The sequence below is a fragment of the Octopus bimaculoides genome, chromosome 9 (genome assembly GCF_001194135.2).
Source record: "Octopus bimaculoides isolate UCB-OBI-ISO-001 chromosome 9, ASM119413v2, whole genome shotgun sequence".
Classification (NCBI taxonomy): domain Eukaryota; kingdom Metazoa; phylum Mollusca; class Cephalopoda; order Octopoda; family Octopodidae; genus Octopus; species Octopus bimaculoides.
This window is the reverse complement of record NC_068989.1, coordinates 17,418,611-17,438,981: the sequence shown is the minus strand read 5'-3', so window position 1 is coordinate 17,438,981 and position 20,371 is coordinate 17,418,611. Positions and strand designations below refer to the sequence as shown.

The window sequence follows — 20,371 nt, the reverse complement described above, 5'->3', positions numbered from 1 at the left end:
GGTTAGGGTTAAAGCAAATTTAAAATGAAAAAAGCGAATAAAACGAAGGTATGGAGATTAAATACGCTTTACACCGCTTAATCAGCCAAAGGAGTAAATGTAAACAACTGAATACTTGTCAGTGATTGGTTGAAATTATCGAAATAAGACAATTTTTTACATGAAATAAATTCGAATACAAAAATATTTTTCTGTTCTATAACACAAAATAGATAAGTATACGAAGTTTGAAAGTCTTTCGGTACCAAAAACACTACGTAAAACATTAATGAAAAATGTGGCCCCCGTTTTAAAATAGATCCGTCAGCAGTATTAAGTGTTTTGTATTCTGAGTTTCTGACCCATCAAAGATAGCCTTGCCTTCCATCGTGATATCACTAAAATGAAGTACAAACAGGCCTGGGTTAACCTTTAAGCAAAATTAGCATGTTCTTAGGGAATCAAGGAAAACGGGGCACCACAGAAATGACAAATGGATGACAACACAGAAGAAATCAATTTAAACTTGCCAAAATAATATATGAAGTGGTTTATATGATCAGAAATATAATTTTGAAGTTTTCATAGTGTCATAGAGAGGATCTGATCAAAAACTTTGCAAGAAAACTTTTCAAATATGAATAAAGTGCGAGTATACATTATTTTCCATCATACTGTTAGTTTTGTTTCATTTTGAAAAACTGAAATTCATTTTATGGTTTATTATTGTTTATATTTTGAATTACATATATGTGGAGGTCACCAAAATATTTTTAAGTGCTTAGGGCTTCTATGAGTACAAGTTAAATATAGTTGACTCTGTAGTAACAAAAATCACATTTAAAATTTTATCATTGCTATCTTTAACATACTTTTACTTGAATCATATTAACATGGATTAGAGAAATCTACTGCTTAATGATAGCGCCAGCTCTCCTCTGTGGTCCAACACCCTAATATCTGATATCACTAATATTTTTCTTTTATCTTTTCCATATATTTAATCACTTCTTTCTTGTTTCTTTTTCAGAAATCTCTCTGTTGATGGAGGCGTTGCAGTCTGTGAGAAAATGGTTAACAGTGATGTATTAACTATGGTTATTGGTTTATTAAAGATGGTAAGATTATTCAATGATGCATCAACTTCTGTATTTTGAGTTCTAACTCCCCTGGAATTAAATTTACTTTTCATTATTATTATTGTAGTGAGTTTGATTCAATTGACAATAGCTGTAAATTACAAAATTGTGTCTTTGTGCTAATTGGAGGCATAGTTTATTACATGTGGGATCTTACACAACCAGAAGGCCACTTGTTGCCTCATTCTGTTCTTATGTCATTAGATTCAGATTTTAATTATGGGTTACATGTAATGACAGGTATGCTACAGCCTATTCTAAGATGAATTGACCATGTACAAGACATCCACCACCAGGTAGCTAGCATACCTGCAAAGGAGAGTGACCATAATGCCAGTTATATTTACACTGTAAATATTTCTAGACCTATAAATTTAGTTGACAGGACTTAACTATAACCAGGTATAAATTTGTTGTTTAATCCCAGGTTTGCCCTGACTGAGTTGATGTCCTATGATAAATGACATTCCAACCATGACTGGCCTGTCATACTCTTAGGCGTAGCATTCCTAGGACTTAACTATCTAATGTGCTTTCTTTCCAAGATGATAAGGTGTAAGATGAAGGAAATTTGGCTGCTATTCCTGGCAGGTCAATCAGTTTCATATTGTTGAATCTGGTTCAAATTGAAGTGTTTGTCATAATTTCTTAGCACACATTCAGTTAGCAACTTACTCCTTTTATGATTTTGAAATAACTCTATTAGTTATTTATATACTATGTACCAATGTCTGTACTTATATCTTAGAATTTGTATTAACCCTTTAGCATTCAGATTAATTTGTCAAAAGTAACCCTTATTTATTCACATTTAAAAAAATTTATCTGTTATTATTTTGTAGCTTCAAGATAGGAAAGATGTAATTGCTTATTTTTAGAATGACATTGCAGGGTAGGTGTGAGAAGCTGGTTCTGGCCAATTTGAGCATAAAACGTGTAGAATATTTGGGCTGGATACAGCCGGTTTAAACACTAAAGGGTTAAAGAATATGAAGAAGTTTATCTCTTTCTTTCCTTGCATCTAAGTCACATATGACTTGAAGGCTGCAGCAGAGTACAACCATAGCCCATCCCTAATTCTTGGCTTTGCCTGATCAGCTGAACTCTGTGTGTGAAGCCAAGGGACTGTGCTCATGGGTGGGAATGTCTATCCCTAAATACATGAATCCTGGCATGCCAAAGAATGCAGAAGAAGCAAACAGGTCAATGGACTTGAAGGTTTGACAGTGGGGTATGTGACATGCCATAAGACTGGGTTAGTCAAGACACATACAAAAGGTGACATCGGCCAGTCATTGTGAAAGGGATTGGGTCCCATCATGTATCATGCCAAAGAAATACCAGTGATATCCAAATAGAAGCAACTAGTTACGAGACTGGAGAGTCTTGGCAAGCCAACCCCTGGACACAAGGAGGGCACATAGCTGATGATGATATTTCTATATCTCATCATCATCATCATTTAATGTCCTTTTTTTTTGCTGATGTGGATTAGGTAATTTGACACATGCTGGCAAGCTGGAGGGCTGCACCAGGCTCCAGTCATCTGTTTTAGCATGGTTTATATGGCTGAATGCTCCTCTTAATGCCAACTACTTTACAGAGTGTACTGGGTGCTTTTTGTGTGGTGCCAGCACAGATACTTTTATGTGGTGCCAGCGTAGATGCTTTTTACACAGTGCTGGTATGGGTGCCTCTTACGTGTCACTGATGTGGGTGCTTTTTATATTGCACTGGTATGGTTGCTTTTTATGTGGCGCTGGCATGGGTGCTCTTTTCATGGCACCAGCACAATTTTGTTAGAATATGTATAAGCACACATGAAGAGGTTGTCTTACAGACTTTACACTAGCACTATGACAGCTATGTTTTTCCACTCTCACTTTCTTTGTATTACCTAATGACCCTTTTACCTCAGCTAAGCTCCTTTTTTTAGTACCTTGACATGATTGTTCTAATGTCATCATTCTTCACTCATTTATTCACATTGTGTTTGCATAATTTATTCTGTGCTCAGATAAGCTCTGTCATTTTTTTGATGGTTTACTGATGAAACGTAGTTTGCCATCATAGCTTTTCTATAAAATACTGTTCTTGAATGTTATTTTTACCTTTTAGTATGAAGTTGGCTGGGAACCTTCAAAATTATGGGATGAAAAGTTGGCTCAATTAAAAACTGATACATTTATTCAAGCTGTTCATCTCTTATGGAATCTATGGTTAGTTCCACATTCCTATGTTCTGTATCATAACTATTTCACTTTTGCTTTCTTTCATCTACTTTTCAACTATGTTTGTCTTTAGTTTCTGTGATATTTAAAAGATACAAAACACTTTTACATTGCTTTAAAATATTTTTTCCTATCATCATGGGCCTTTCAAAACTGTTTACTTTAATTACAGTGAAAATTCAGAGACAGCTGTTCAAATATTCAACAAAGAAAAATTAGCCCATCCCCTTGTGTATTGTTTGAACCCCAATATCTATGGATATCCTTTGGTACTTGCTGTGGGTAAGTGTTTCTGATCTATTTTTTTTTTAAGTGTTTCTTTTATCAATATCCACAGTTGGTATATAATAACAATGTTTGTAGTGTTATATCTCAGTTGAGATATACGCTTTTGGCATATCATAGAAGCTATCTCATTATTTACAATGTTCATTAAATGGTTAAATAAATTCTGAAGAGAGATACAAAATATTTGCAAAGTTGTAACCTCGACTACTGACCCAAACTTTGTTACAACCAGTGCTGTGTCACTGGACAAGACTTTTATTGAATTGTCCTTCTCTTTTAAAGCCATATTATTTTCTCTTAAAATACACCATTTTGAGTGTGGCCGTCGCCAGTACCGCCTGACTGGCCCTCGTGCCGGTGGCACGTAAAAGCACCTACTACACTCTCTGAGTGGTTGGCATTAGGAAGGGCATCCAGCTGTAGAAACTCTGCCAAATCAGATTAGATTCTGGTGTTGCCTCCTGGTCCACCAGTCCTCAGTCAAATCGTCCAACCCCATGCTAGCATGGAAAGCGGACATTAAACGACGAAGATGATGAAGTTATATATCGATTTCAAATTTTGGCACAAGGCCAGCAATTTAGAGGGAGGCGTAGGTCGATTAAATTGACCCCAGCACTCAACTGGTACTTATTTTATTGACCCTGAAAGGATGAAAGATAAAGTCAGCCATGGCAGAATTTCAACTCAGAACATTGAAGACAGATGAAAAGCCACTAAGTATTTTACTCAGTGTGCTAACAGTTCTACTTGCTCATTGCTCTATCTTAAGCTATATATTAGTAGCTTATATCTATGGTTTACCTTTTTATATTTCACTAACTACAAATAGCACCTTTGCGGTCATTATCAGCCTTAACACTCTGAGCTATAACTTGGCATCCATAGCTGTAGCTTTGCACTCATAGTATCTTGGCACCCATAGCTTTATCTTGGCACCCATTGTTATAAACATAGTGAAACTTTTAGCTTCAGTTGTGATTAAGCAAGGAAGCGATTATGTTGACACCAAGCCTTGCAGAGAATTCATTAAGATTAGATATTGGAACATACTGAATATGCTTCCACAAACAGCACTGTTATCTAGCACAATCTGTATTGTCATATAGCAGAATTCTACCATCTGTCTTAGATGTGTTGCAGTCTGCATTTATGTGTAATACTATTGGTGTAAATTACTTACTTGAACAACTGATCTTTTTGAGGAATCTTTACTTTCTCAAATGATGTTAATTGCAACATTTTCTAACTTGAAGTGAAATATATCTTTCTTAACTGGTGTATACATTACTCCAGTAGCCTTTGCTGTAATTATACTGTATTATGTGATAGATACCGGTGGTTACATAAAAGCACCCATTACACTCATCATCATCATCATCATCCTCATTTAATGTCCACTTTCTATTCAGGTGTGGGTTGGATGATTTGACAGAAGCTGACCAGCTGAAGGGCATGGTTGCTACAGTTGGATGCCCTTCCAAATGCCAACCACTTTACAGAGTGTACTGGTTGCTTTTACACTTTACCTGCTTATTGTTTAATGTTAGGTACATTTACCTGCCATTTATTGCATAGTGTAATATATTTTTAATATCCCACCTCATTGGGGTATGATGTTTGTGACTAATTTATTGGTATATAATGTTATATAACATCTTTAATGCTAGTTCATTACTATATGATGTCATTTAATATTTTTACTCGCTCGTACTATATAATGTCATATATCGTGTTTGCTACACAATTTTCTATTTGGATATAATATCTTTACAGTATTTACATTGGATGGATAGTTGTCCTCACCTTGTTTGTTGTTACCACAGCCTTTCAGCTGATGTACTCTCCAGCCTTCGAACCCAAATTTAAAAAAAAATTTTTGTCTATGTTATTATTATTTATTCAAGTCACTGACTGGGATTGAACCTGGCATCATGGGGTTAGTAGCCTGTGCTCTTAACCACTATGCTATATGCCTGTGAGCAATTATAGAGTGAATTTTAGGGCTTATAAACCTCTTATTTTTCTATCTTGCCTTAACACTGGTTCCCATATTCTACTCATATCTGCACTCGGTTTGCTTAGGAGGTTATTGTGCCCTAGCATATGTGCTACTTCTTTTAGTTTTCATATTTTCCAGTGGTGTTCTCTGTCTGTTATCCTCCTGTGGGATGAAGTTAAAATAATAGACAGAGAACACCACTGGAAAATACGAAAACTAAAAGAGGCAGCACATATGCTAGGACACAATAACCTCCTAAACAGATATGAGTAGAATATGGGAACCGGTATTAAGGAAAGATACAAAAATGATAGGTTTATAAGCCCTAAAATTCACTCTATAATTGCCCACATCTATATGGCAAACTGGTTAAGAGCGCGAGCTAATAACCCCAAGATTCCGAGTTTGATTCCAGGCAGTGACTTGAATAAATAATAACAATAACATTAGCAAAAAAAAAAGAAAATTAAAAATCTTAGGAATGAGAACAGAGTACCCCAGTAATCAAACAAGGTGAGGACACCTATCTGTCCAATGTAAATCATTATCATCCTCTTCATCGTTTAACGTCCGCTTTCCATGATAGCATGGGTTGGACGATTTGACTGAGGACTGGTGAACCAGGTGGCTACACCAGGCTCCAATCTGATTCGGCAGAGTTTCTACAGCTGGATGCACTTCCTAACGCCAACCACTCTGAGAGTGTAGTGGGTGCTTTTACATGCCACCAGCATGAAGGCCAGTCAGGCGGTACTGGCAATGGCCATGCTCAAAATGGTGTATTTTATGTGCCACCTGCACAGGAGACAGTCCAGCGGCACTGGCAACGACCTCGCTCGAATGTTTTTTCATGTGCCACCGGCACAAGTGCCTGTAAGGTAACGCTGGTAACAAACACGCTCAAATGGTGCTATTTACGTGCCACTGGCACGGAAACCAGACAGCTGCTCTGGCAATGATCACGCACAGACGGTGCTCTTAGCACTCCACTGGTACAGGTGCCATCACGATTTCGATTTCACTTGCCCTAACAGGTCTTCGCAAGCCAAGTTTAGTTTATATTGTACATAATTCCATAATTCCTCATCTTTAAAATATAGAACGGTATAATATCTTTACTATACCAGCCCAATTTATGATGTAATGTAATCTCATTATACTGTATGATGTATTGTAATGTCTTAACTACACCTGCTCATTGCTGCATCATGTAACATTGTCTTTATGACCAGCTCATAACTATATGTTGTAATATAATATCATTACTATACAGTATAGTGTCATGAAATTTCTTTATTATACCAGTTTATTGCTGTATGATATAATATACGATTTTTATGACCAGCTCATTACTATACAAGGTTACATATTTTTACTCTATCAGCTCACTGCTTACACACTGTCACTGATAGCAACCCTGAAGTATGCACATATCTACAAAATGATGAACCACTCTCTCAGATCCAATCCTTGACAACTATTAACACAAATTCAATGGATGCTTTACTTTTGCGTGCTGTAGCTACAGGTATGTGACCACATATATATATATATCAGCTTGCATCATTTCAATTTACAATAATTTGTCTTTTACTCTTTCCTTTTCATTCTACACATCAAATATAAAAAGTTTTATTTTGTAGTCTTTTTGAAGAAATTGGTCTAGATTTGTTTCTCTTCTGAGATCCAGTTTAGCTATTTTGATACAAAGCCACATGAAACTGCTCCCGGTTTTATAATATAAAACCTCTCGTTTTAAAGTACTCACATATAATTATAAACTTTTATCTCAATTTACATTATATTCTAACCACCATCTTAATTATGAAAAAATTAGTTGTTTTACTATAACTCCAAATAATTGGTTATTTTTAAAGTTAATCAAAACACTGCAGCCATTATTTCATTAGAATTATGGTGAATTTATTTCTGATTCAGTCTTCTGACTAGATTGATACATTGTAGGTGTTGCACCCAACCCATCTTATTCCTTATTTATGGTTTATTGGGAGTTCAAATCCATTACAATCATTTCATTCTGTCTGTGGACAGGATGATTTATTCAATGGCCCTTTAATCCACTAAAGAATTTTGCTTTTTCCAATCACTAGAAACTCATTTCTATCCCTTCGTATTAGCACAACAAAGAACTGTCATTTGTTATTTTGAAGGTTTAATTCCTTTGCTATTTTTATTTTTACCCTTTAGCATTCTGTCAAATGTAATGCTTACTTACATTGTTTTGAATTAATCATGCATTCCTTTGAGATTTAAATGATGGATTGTTTATTTCTAGAATGGCATTGTAGAGTAGGTGTGAGAGGTTAGACCTGTCCAGTTTAAATGCTAAAGGGTTAAACAATTAACGATGCTCAAGCACTGCATGAAAATAAAGCCCTGTTTTGTTTGCATTGTAAATAGGATAATATTCATCAATAATTTTTTGGCCATTTTGTCATGATCTACACTAGCCGATAAGACATCAGCACATTCTTTTTTCACCATGAATGTGCTTGTACACAGTATCCTTTTACTTTTTGTACCTGTTGAATCCTCCATCAGTTATTGTGAAATTTTCTTTACCCATTTCTTTTGTAAACTTCTCTTCTGGTTGATGTGTCAGTTGTTCATTAATTGAAGCATTCTTTTTATGAACATAATCAAAACTTAACTATAAAGGCTAACCTTCCTTTTCAGAGTTAGTACTTGCCTCAGCTCGGAGTATTGCTTCCTTATTAGGGACAGTGCTACTTCTATACAATCATCTAAAGATCACATTCATAGAAAAGCCACTTAACAGATTAACATTAAGTCACTTTAATCTCTGGCCTGCAGACATGTTATCACATCCGTCTACCTTTTCTATTACTTATACAGTAAATTCTGCTTTTCAAAGTGAGCTGGTTTTGTACCACCTCCTCTCAAGGACTTGCAACTCATCCATTCTTTTCTTGTCACCCACATTGTATCCAACCTACCTCAGACTCTGCACTAATTCTAATAATTCTTCCCTAGAATGTTGGTGCACTGGATTTCTTTCCCTGCATGTCTCTATTGCAACCATTGGCTGGCACCTGTTTAAAAAGAAATGTTAACCATGACAGTCTCTATAGTTTCTGAGGGGCTGGAAAATGGGCATTGGCACAGTCCCTTCTTCCTCCAGATAACAATACCACCACAATCATCATCATCATTTAATGTCTGTATTCTATATTGGCATGGGTTGGTCAGTTGGACAGGATCTAACTATATGTATTCAACAAAACTCATTCCAGCATGGAAAAAGGGAGGTTAGGTCATCATCATCATCATCATCATCATCATCATGCATTCATGCATGATGATGATGATGATGATGATGATGATGTAACTTCCATTTTTCTATGCTGGCATGGGTTGGGTAGTTCAACATGCACAGATGAGCTAGAATGCTGTGCCAAGTTCTAATGTTAGCTTGATAAAGTAAAAAAATAGTTCCTTCTTGAGTCAGATAGACTCATAAGGGCCAGTTTCCCGGTTTCTATGGCTTATATATTCCCCACCTGAATGGGATGCTGGTCTATGGTAGGGTTACCCCTTTTTGCCAGCTGAGTAGAGTGGAGCAACATGAAATGAAATGTTTTGCTCAAGAACACAATGCATTGCCTGGTCCAGGAATACAAAACCACAATCCTATGATCATGAGTCCAACACCCCTGACCACTAAGCCATGCGCCTCCACATGTCCCCTTGGTCTTTACCGCTGGATGCCCCTTCTAATACCAACCACTTCACAGAGTATAGTGGGTGCTTCTTATGTGGCACCTGTATGGTGAGGCCTCTAAGTATCTGTAAGACAAGACCCCTTAACTGAGAAGGGCATAGAATTGAGGAATAGGTAACTAGGATAGAAGAGCAGATGCATTACTGAAGAGGTGAACATATGGCTTGTATTACCTGGAAAGAGAGAGAGAGGTGGTGGGGGGGAGAAATGTGAGGTCAAGGTACAATGTGAATATGAAAGAAAATAGGATGGAGAAGCTGAAAAGATGGATGTGTAGGTAAGTGCTCTGAGTGAGAGTTGTGTGGCAAATGATTAGATATAAGGAATGAGTTGGATGCTGAGAATATATTATATGTATCCCTGAATCAGTATTTGAGCACATACTCTAATGTATTATTGTATCACAAACCTTGAAGTCATTGTGTGTTGCCCTAGGTCATAGTATATCATTTTGTTTTATTCACTTCCAGTCTTACTCCATATTTGAATTGCTAGTATTTGTGGAGTGTCAAAGTGCATATTTCCATCCTACTTTGACCATCACCATCAATTGTCACAAGTAGTTGTAAAATAGAAGCAGCTGATGAAACACTGAAGTACATTTAGTATTTTTATATTTATAGTAAAACCGGTATGTAGTGAGATACACTAGTACGTCATAAAGTTATGTATAAAATGAGATATTGTTAATGTATCATAAAGTGAGATATGTTATTATTCAATGTATGAAAGATATAAGATATTTTTCCAAACAATTCACCAGAAAAGACATTTTTTTTTTTTGTTTTAAATTTGTAATATTTTATAGGTCTCTTGGTGAATGTGTTTGGAGACCAACTGAGCACTGCTAGTGGTCATCTTGTTTCTCCTATCCTCTCCACAATTGCTGATGTGCTGGCAATAAACACACATGAACATTTAGTATCAGAAGCTGATAAAGTGATTGCTTTACAGGTTAGCAAACTAATTTTTTTTCTCCTTTTTCTGTTTAATATTGATGTAGTTTCTTTATAGGACTTTGAACACTATCTTCAATGGTCAGGGCATGTAGTGAGAATGGAAGAGTCAAGGCTTTTATGTTAAGTCTTAATCAGTGACCCCCCCAGCTTAGGCTAATCATTAGTGACTTTAGGCTCGAGGCCAGAAGGATGCCAAGAAGCAGACCAATCCAAAAAAGAAGAATTTGGAAGCTAAAGAACCCTTAACTCAAAATAACACTGAAAGTCACTGGACTTGTGCCTAAATCATTTGAAACCCAAGCCTGAGACATACCAACAGGTGGTATTTCATCATCATTGGAACCAAAATCTTTGAAGCCACCAGAAGAGGAAAGTAAGGAATCAAACAACAGGAGAGAAAAGCTCAACAAAATCAATCTCATCCTTCACCAACATTATCATGCAGTCAATGCCATCGACTCTTCAATGTAAGAATTGGTCTACTTAGCCTCTCACCATAAAGGAAGCAATCAGTGAAGAAATTAAATTCTTGGATATGAGATAAAGCTGCTGCCAACAAGTTTCTTTATAGTTTATCTCATTCACAGTCAGTCTATAGCTGGTGGTGGTTGTTATTATTGTTGTTGTTGAGCTCTCAGTGATTAAAAATATTTCAGTCACAAGCATCTCATACTACAGTCCAATATGTTTTTGCTGTTTTAAAATAGTAGCATGCTATTTTGAGGGAAATTCGATTGCTCTTTCTTGCAGGTTGAGTGGCAACATAGATGTTTCCTCATTGGCTTGGCTGTTGTTGGTGTTTATCTCTGGAGACTTTATTGGAAGTATCAACAGTCGAGGTATTAATTACTGGACTGTTGGACTCTAACATCTTCAGTCTAAATACTGCCATTGTACAAGATTATTTGCACAAAATTATTTATTCTGTTAATATAGTTAACTTGATTGATGGCAGCTACCACTCCTGTAATTCTCTGTTTGTTAAATGGAAACAAGCATCACAGGAGTATAAAATTAAACAATGTTTAGATGATGTGATAGATTTGAAAGGATTAGCTATATATCATCATCATCTTCATAATCATCATACATGCATTTTCTATGCTGGCATGGGTTGAACGGTTTGACAGCAGCTGGTGAGCCACAGATCTGTGCCAAGCTCCAGTGTCTGCTTTGGCATTGTTTTTAAATCTGGATACCCTTCCTAATGCCAACCAATTTACAGAGTGTACTGGTTGCTTTTTACATGGTACCAAGTAATTTGCCAGACAGGATGCCTCACCTGAGGGGTGGAGGCTTGAGTAGTATTGAATGAGATGACTTTATGTCAAGTGATGAAATGTTAAAGTATGATAAGGGGATAGAAACAGGTGTCTTGCTGTCAGGGAGATACATGGTTTCCCAGTTAGAAGACAAGAAGGATGGTGGTGAAGATGTGTCGGGGTATACCCTCACATTGAATGGGAGAATTGGTGTGTGTGTGTGTTCATACATACATGCAAGCATGCATAAGATAAACCTCCTTTTTAATGATAAGTTTGTCTTCGATTATTTCCTGTTTGATGTCAGTAATTGTGATTTTGTTTTGATTATAGGTAACTGATGTGTTGGATGAAGCAATGATGCCAATAGCTGAAGTGGTAAGTTTTCTCTCTTCATCTTCATTAGTAATGCTGTATTAAGCTTTCCACATATTCCACCAGTTGTTTCATTACATTAACTTATTGGTCTAATCTAGTTTTGAGACATTTTTGTTTTTATATTTGTAATGTTGTTATGATGGTGGCAATTGGCTGAACTAATTAGCATATTGAACTGATTGTTCTATGGTCCATATCCAGTATGGCACTGTATCCATGATCAAGGTAAATATTTCAATAGCTTTGTCTGTCAAGCTGTATAAGGTGCCATGGGTTAATTTAGCTCTCAGACAAAGATCTTCTAACTGGTACCTGCATCTTTATATATAGACAAACTAAATTCAGAATTCTTTCTAAGATAAGCACAAGGTCTGAAATCTTGTGGGAGGGGACTACTCAATTACATTAACCTCAGTGCTCAACCCTGAAAAGATGAAACACAAAGTTGACCATGAACTTAGAATATAAAGATGGATGAAATGCTACTAAGCATTTTGTTCACCATGATAACGATTCTGTCAGCTTGCCACCTTAATAGCATGAGAGAATACTACATAATACTAGTTATTTTGCACACATATTTTTCAGTATCCAAAAACCTCACACATTGAAATTATAGCTTTTGCTATAGGAAAAATTCTGTAGATATCTCCTACTCTGGTATAGGGAACATTTTCATATACCTATTCTAGTCTATTAGTAATGATTCATTATAATATTCAAAGGAATGATAGAAACGTTATTGAATGTAACAAAAGTAGATCTAATATATGCTTGGGTATTGGTATTATACAGTGAAAGAGTGCAGGTGAAGGGAGATAAACAAGTACACTGACCTAATTTTGGTCAATCAAAACACGACCATTTGAATGCTTCGTAATATAATATTATGTTTATATTGTAAAAGGTACAAAATAACGAGAGAATTTGAGGTTAGAAATCATCATCATCATCATCGTTAAACGTCCGCTTTCCATGCTAGCATGGGTTGGACGATTTGACTGAGGACTGGTAAACCAGAGGGCTACACCAGGCTCCAATCTGATTTGGCAGAGTTTCTACAGCTGGATGCCCTTCCTAAATTTAGTTTCCTGAATTTAGTTTGTCATAGCACCCACTCATGGATGTATCATCATCATTTAACGTCCACTTTCCATGCTAGCATGGGTTGGACGATTTGACTGGGGATTGGCGAACCGGATGGCTACACCAGACTCCAATCTAATCTGGCAGAGTTTCTACAGCTGGATGCCCTTCCTAACGCCAACCACTCTGAGAGTGTAGTGGGTGCTTTTTACATGCCACCGGCATGAGGGCCAGTCCAGCGGTACTGGCAACAGACACGCTCAAATGGTGTTTTTTACGTGCCACCTGCACTGGAGTCAGTTCAATATTTGGTTCACATGCCACCAGCACAGGTGCCAGCTGGAAATGATCGTGCTCAAATGGTGCTTTTTATATGGCACTGGTGCGAGACCACTGCTCTGGCAGTGATCCCTCTCGGATGGTGCTGTTAGCACTCCACTGGCTGATAAGATGAAGTTTAGCAAATGACTCTCTCTTTCTCAATATATGTTTTCTATTCTCAGATGATTCTTCTGTTGTGCTTTTGAGATAACACTCAGTTCTACTTATGTCACTGTTCTACACTTACAACAATTTCAGTATCCAATTCATAGTTAAATGGTGAACAATGGGGAAAGCCATCCAGCTGGTAAAACAATTTCCGCAGATACCAGTCTGGAGAAATGTCTAAAATCCAGTATCAGAAGTACTGTGGTTTTATGTTATTTTTTAAATAAAATGATAAACTATAGATATTGATATTGATTGGGATGCTTGGCACTTCCTTCTAAGATTGTTTTCTGGAGCCATGTAAAAAGCACTGGTGCCGGTGCCACATGAAAAAAACTTGTGCTGATGCCACACAAAAAGCATTGGTAATGATGCCATATAAAAAGCACTGGTGATGGTACCACATAAGCACCCAGTACACTGTCTGAAGTGGTTGGCATTAGAAAGGGCATTCAGCTGCAGAAACCAAACCAAAACAGACTATGGAACTTGGTGCAGCTCTTGTCAAACTGTCAAATCCATACTAGCATGAAAAATGGACATTATTTGATGATGCAAAATAATTCATTAAAGGAACTGTATTTTTCCTAAGAAAATGTTTAACAAGAAAATGTTGAATGACATACTGGGTGGGGTGGGGGGATTTACCAAATATTGTTGTCAGGAATTAGTACAAACAAATCTTATGAAGCAGTTGTCAATGATATGTGTTAATAATAAGTAAAGGTGAAAAGCTGGCAGAATTGTGAGCATCCTGGACAAAATGCTTTGCGGCATTTCATCCATTTTTATGTCCTAAGTTCAAATTCCGCTGACGTTGATTTTGCCTTTCATCCTTTTGGGGCCAATAAAATAATTATCAGTTGAACACTGGGCCAGAATGTAATCAACTTACCCTCACCCCTGAATTTGCTAGTCTTATGCCACAAATTAAAACCTATAATTAATAAGTATATTTTGAATTTCTAAGAACAATTTGAAACCTCATTAACTCACCTTCTTTGTAAATCTTTCAATTCTAATTTCACTTAGATAATATTTTGAAGAAATATTTTCCCCTGTACCAATATTTGTTATTTGTATTTACAGTCTAATGGTACTACATCCGAAGCAGAAGGAATAGAGATGTTAGATGTTAACAACAAAGTAAGAATTCTTTCAATATGGCTTTGTCAGTTTCTAAAAATATTTTGTATTACATGTAGTAGGTTCTGTGTGTGAGAATGGTAATTTTTACTAATATTGCTTGTAAGAAATCTTGTTATTTATATTTGAATCAGTTCACTGGTGCAAGCTACGGCAATGTGAAGTAAATGAACGTTAAAACATCCATTATACTGAATAGTGGTATTGATCATCACTCTATCTTGTTGCTACCACGTGCCTGTTACTTCCTCATGTGTGTATTAATTGCCATGTATGTATATTATTGTGTGTATTACTTACCATTTATGTATTAGTTCTCATGAAGTGGTAATTAAGGTTGCATGGGATAGACGTGAGCCAAGGTTCAATCTGAAATTGTTGCACATCATAATCATATCAGAGGGCTGTGAAGAATAAAATTATCTTATACTGCAAATCTATCCAGTCCACACTAACCTCAAATAAACTGGATGCTGGTTTTTGAGTTTAGTGTGATGATGAGGTTTGTCTAATTATATACAGTAATTGATTTTAATTTGTTATAAAATAAGCTCTCATAAACTAGTCTAAATTCATACAGTCAGCACTTTAATCTGGTTTTTTCTTGTATTAAATAAGTGACAAATTTCTTTTTTGGATAACACACTAGTTTATTGCAAGGCAACTTTTCCGAATAGTTTCTCATTTCTTATTAGGTAACGTAGAATTAAGTGTACTATTGAGAGATGAGAGACTACATGTGAGCAGTCAGTAAGAATTCACAATGTTAAATGGTAATTTGATATCTTATCTGTTCAGCTACTGTCTTCACTTGATCTCATTATAACATTTTTTTTTTGTTCACTGGAAAAGTTTTTGTGGGTAATGCTTCACATTTATGATAATTTTATGTTGCCTCTGTAAACTATCAGATTTCCAGTGGGTTCAATGTGTAGAGGATTCATTCTCTTTGTTTTCTTACATTTTAGCTGCCAAAGTATGTACAATGCCTTGCCTAAAGCTTTGCTAATGTCTCACTACAACAATAGCTATTTTTAACATTCTAATTTTAAGTGACTTCCTGCAGTATCTGTTGATAAGAGTCAAATTACAAAAAGAAATAATAAATTAATAAAAATAAAAATCGTGTGAAGCAAAATACTTGGTAACTTAGTTGGCTGACCATCAAGAAAGCATGTATAAGGTCACTCATCATGCAAGAAATAACAGCTAAATCACTCTCATATTACATCTTAAAAAAATGAAATGACACAGACATTGTGGTCAAAGGTATAAATGAAAAAAAAAAAAAATAGAATCATGACTGGAATATCTTTGATCGGTGGTTTACTTGATCAAGGCAGGTCTGAGTTTAAAAGGACAACAGCCACCTGACACTAGATGGAAATTGTTCTGCTGTGACTTCGCGGAAGTTGGCTAAACCTGCAAAGCAAATACCAAAGAAAATCATTTAGAGTCCTTTATTTTTGTCATCATTCTTAATTGAAATCTTACTTTGTTTTTTTCCATAGCGAAATGAGTTGTATAGGTCTGCAGCACATCACCTTATTCAGAGATGTAGCCTTTTAAGGCTTAATATAGTCTTGATTTTAACCTAGAAAATAGACACTTAGCTCATTGTCGTAAAGTCCCAGTGAACGTGTAGTTTAGAATTAACTTAACTCTATTGTCAGTATTGAATTATCCATCAGTGTAAATTTCATTGTTATTCTTAAATAAGCTTCGAAATAATAATAATAATATTTTCACATTCATTTAGTTTATCATGTTAGAATTGCAGTAATTCAAAAGTTCACTATAGAATAGAACTCTTGTATCAGTTCTTCAAATTAATATCTTTTAGCAGATTTTATTTGAGAATATGATAAACATTTTAGTTCAAGTTTATTACTAAAAGTAAAGGTTTGTTATATTACTTTCTATATGAATTGCAGACAAATGGAACAGCTCCTGAAAAGGTAGAACCGACAGTTGACAAGGTGAGATTAATTATTCAAGATTTATAATGCAAAACATAGAAAAAGTATCTGTGTTCTCCTTTGCTGTCATGTCTCATGACTGAACCTTTTTTGGACTGGATAGTGACTGGTGATGAGAAATGGGTTCTCTATAAAAATGTCAAGTGACAAAGACAGTGGGTAGGGAAGGGAGAAACACCAGCACCCCAGGCTAAAGAAGGTCTTCACCTACGTAAGGTGTTGTTATCTGTTTGGTGGGATATGAAAGGTTTAGTCCACTTTGAACTTTTAAACCCAAACGAGATGAAAACAAAGGCGATATACTGCGAGCAGCTTGAGAACCTTAAGTCAGCACCAGAAGAAAAATGACCATATTTGGTTTCAAGGCTCAGCCACATACAGTGAGGATGACATTCCAAATGCTAGAGCAGTTTGAATGGGAGATGATGCCCCACCCACCATATTCGCCAGACATTGCCCCATCTGATTACCATTTATTCTGCAGTGGAAGAGGGGCCTTACAAGTCTACCAGATAGATGGACAAGCATTGTAGAAAATGAAGGAGAGTATATTTTAGATTAAAAAAAGAACTTTGTTTGTCTTAATATTGAAAAATAAAAGAAATATATAAAAAAACTGCATGATTTATGGGATGACCCAATAGTTAATGAAAGTGTGGACAAAGAATAGGGTCTAAAAGTTCCTTTAATCTTGTCTTACTGAGAAGACGACAACCTCTCAAGTGCTGCTGTTGACAGTCTGTAATGTGGTTGATGGAGGGCTATCCAGTCTTAGAGTCTAAGCTGAAAATGAAAAATAAGATCTTCTGATATATGTAGGTCATGGTTCCCAATAATAAATGATTTGGATAGTAACAACTTATTCAACCCACGCTTGTATGAAAATAGACCTAAAATGATGATGATGACAGCAATGATGACTTTAATTTTGTGAATTGTGTCTTACACAGTTTGTTCCTGCATCAGTTATAAAATACCAGTGTTTATTAATTGAGTCTGGAATGCCATTAACAGTTTGATAGACTGATTCTGTACTTTGGTCCCTATCAATATTTGTGTCATTCTTTATTTGATCTACAAGAGTTAATACACCCCTTTCACCTGCATCTATCCTGTTATCACTTTGCATTAATTTATCAAGCTTTTCGTCCACAAAAGCAATATTTGAAACAAGATTTATAGTTGTTTTTATTAGCATGTAAAACAGTGACATCATCAAAATTCTTTTTATTCTCATCTTTCGTTTTTTTTACAATCATCTGGAATTTAAAAATCATTTCAAACTGTTGAATGAATTCAATGAATAAATCATATTTTGGGTCACATAATACTTTACATGATATTTAGATTACTGCATGCCATGTATGAGTCTCATTTGAAATATTTTTATCTATGTTCTCTTTCTGAGTCCCAAATTTATTGAGTTTGTGTAAACAAGCTGACTCCTGTAATCTTTGAGAATAACCTTGAACAGATTGTCTAAATGTTGATGTCATGATAAGTATCTGATCCTTTCAGCATTTATCAATTTGTTTTAGGATACCTTGATGGCATTATTACAAATCCTGTATTATAAAAAGCCAAAATGAAAGATCATTTTTAATACTTTCATAACATGAAAGTTTTCTTATGGCCGTGACACCTGCTTTAGATGAAGACAAATGTGTAAACTATTGCAGCCAAGCTTTTGTCAAATTCGAGCCATAGGGTGAAGTTTGTTGTTATTAACTGGCACCACCATTATTATGTCATACAGTGCTTATCTAAATTCTTTCTACCAAAGGCACAAAGCCTGTAATTTGATGGGAAGGGATTAGTTGATTACATCAAGCTCAGTGCTTAATTGGTACTTATTTTATTGGCTCTTAAAGGATGAAAGGCAAAGTCAACCTTGGAAAAATTTGAACTTAGGACATTGACTCAGAAGAAATGCCAATAAGCATTTTGCCTGGCATGCTAACAATTTTGCCAGCTCACTGCCTTAATGCTTATCTAAATTATAGTTGTAGTCACCACCAAACTTTTATCCAACTAAGTAACCAAATTGTTACATCATTTGAGTAACAATTTGAAGTAGGCCCATCATCATCATCATCGTTTAACGTCCGCTTTCCATGCTAGCATGGGTTGGACAATTTGACTGAGGACTGGTGAACCAGATGGCTACACCAGGCTCCAATCTGATTTGGCAGAGTTTCTACAGCTGGATGCCCTTCCTAACACCAACCACTCCGAGAGTGTAGCAACCACTCAGATTAAATAACACAAAATGTGATGACATCACTCAGTAATGCCTGTAGAGAACCATATTGTTTATAATATATATGTATATATAGCTCTGTGCATAATTATGCCATGAGACTCTTACTAAGTTAAAATATGATTTGTGAACAAAAAATTTGTGTATTATCCCCATTTTTACTGCAAGGTTAATAATGTCTTGAGTATTTGTAAAAGTTATAATCATTAAATATAACTGATCGTGTAGAAATATTTAATAGTGATGCAACATAGTGTTGTATTTCATTTTGTTATGCCTTAATATACAGTAAATGAACAACATGCATATTTATTTGTAGCCATGAACTATAAACAGCAAGTCTGACCGCGAGAATACTAAGGTTTATAAATCTTTAAATTAAAATAAGAGAGTTACTGCCCTTGATTTCGGAGCATGAAATTTGTAGTTTTGCTTGGAATGTTAAGTTATTCTGTATATTTATCCAGTTTTAAGACGTTAAGATTATGTTTGAAGAAGTTTGTTACTATTTCTTGCAATTTAGGTAACGATATAGAGGTTGCCTTGTATATATAAATATATAATAACATTGACAGCTGCATCAATAGCATCATTAGACTCCTATAGTGTGCTGGATTGCACAGCACCAGTAAGTGATGCGAAGCAGTTGTTTCTTTTGAATTGAATTCAGTAGATTATCTCTGTCGTGGGCACCACTTTAATTTAGAAAAAAAAAAAGGAGACAAACAGGACAAGAATGCAACACTCCACTACATGGCATATCCAGAGCTATCAGTCGTAAGATTGCATCTAGTGGTTCAATTGACTACTTACATTGGTCTATTTGATCAAGCTATATAACAACTGTTTTGAGCTTAATCATGTTGCTAAGAAGGAGCTGTGTGGCTGTCATGACCTCTACAAGCCATAGTCTAGACTGGTGATGGTGTTGTGGTTGGTGTTCAGTTTGAATATCTGTATGTCATTATTTGCAGAAATAGTGTTCCAGACAGTTGCAGCTGTGAGGCAGAAGGATTGAACCAAGTGTTTTGTGTGGGATTTGGAAGATGAAATATTGCAGGAGTATTGGGATACAGACAGGTATCTCCTGTAGGCCAGAGTAAAGAGAGTGATTCAGAGATGTTTCACACAGGTATATCTGGGTAGATATTGACGATTCTTGCAGGATGCAAAGTGGTGATAGATAACAGGTGTGTATGTGACTACTTGTTAATTAGAGAAGGCATAGGCATGGCTGTGTGGTTAAGAAGCTTGCTTCCCAGTCATGTGGTATTGGGTTCATTCCTACAGTGTAGCACTTAGCACCTTGGATAAATGTTGACCAAAGCCTTGTGAGTATATTTGGCTGACAGAAACTGGAAGAATGGAAGAAGCCCATCATATATATATATATATATATATATATATATA

The 20,371-nt window shown here is 35.8% G+C and overlaps 1 protein-coding gene across 1 annotated transcript in view; it reads left to right on the top strand.

Annotated features, from left to right (window-relative positions):
• LOC106872609 (HEAT repeat-containing protein 3) overlaps positions 1-20,371 on the top strand; it is a 41,552-nt gene that overhangs the window by 2,683 nt on the left and 18,498 nt on the right. Inside the window, exons 2-9 of the mRNA XM_014919648.2 lie at positions 1,010-1,097; positions 3,237-3,337; positions 3,522-3,631; positions 7,024-7,167; positions 10,211-10,356; positions 11,957-12,001; positions 14,666-14,722; positions 16,657-16,701. Coding sequence (XP_014775134.1) covers positions 1,010-1,097; positions 3,237-3,337; positions 3,522-3,631; positions 7,024-7,167; positions 10,211-10,356; positions 11,957-12,001; positions 14,666-14,722; positions 16,657-16,701 — 736 coding nt within the window. The remainder of the gene's footprint in view (positions 1-1,009; positions 1,098-3,236; positions 3,338-3,521; positions 3,632-7,023; positions 7,168-10,210; positions 10,357-11,956; positions 12,002-14,665; positions 14,723-16,656; positions 16,702-20,371) is intronic.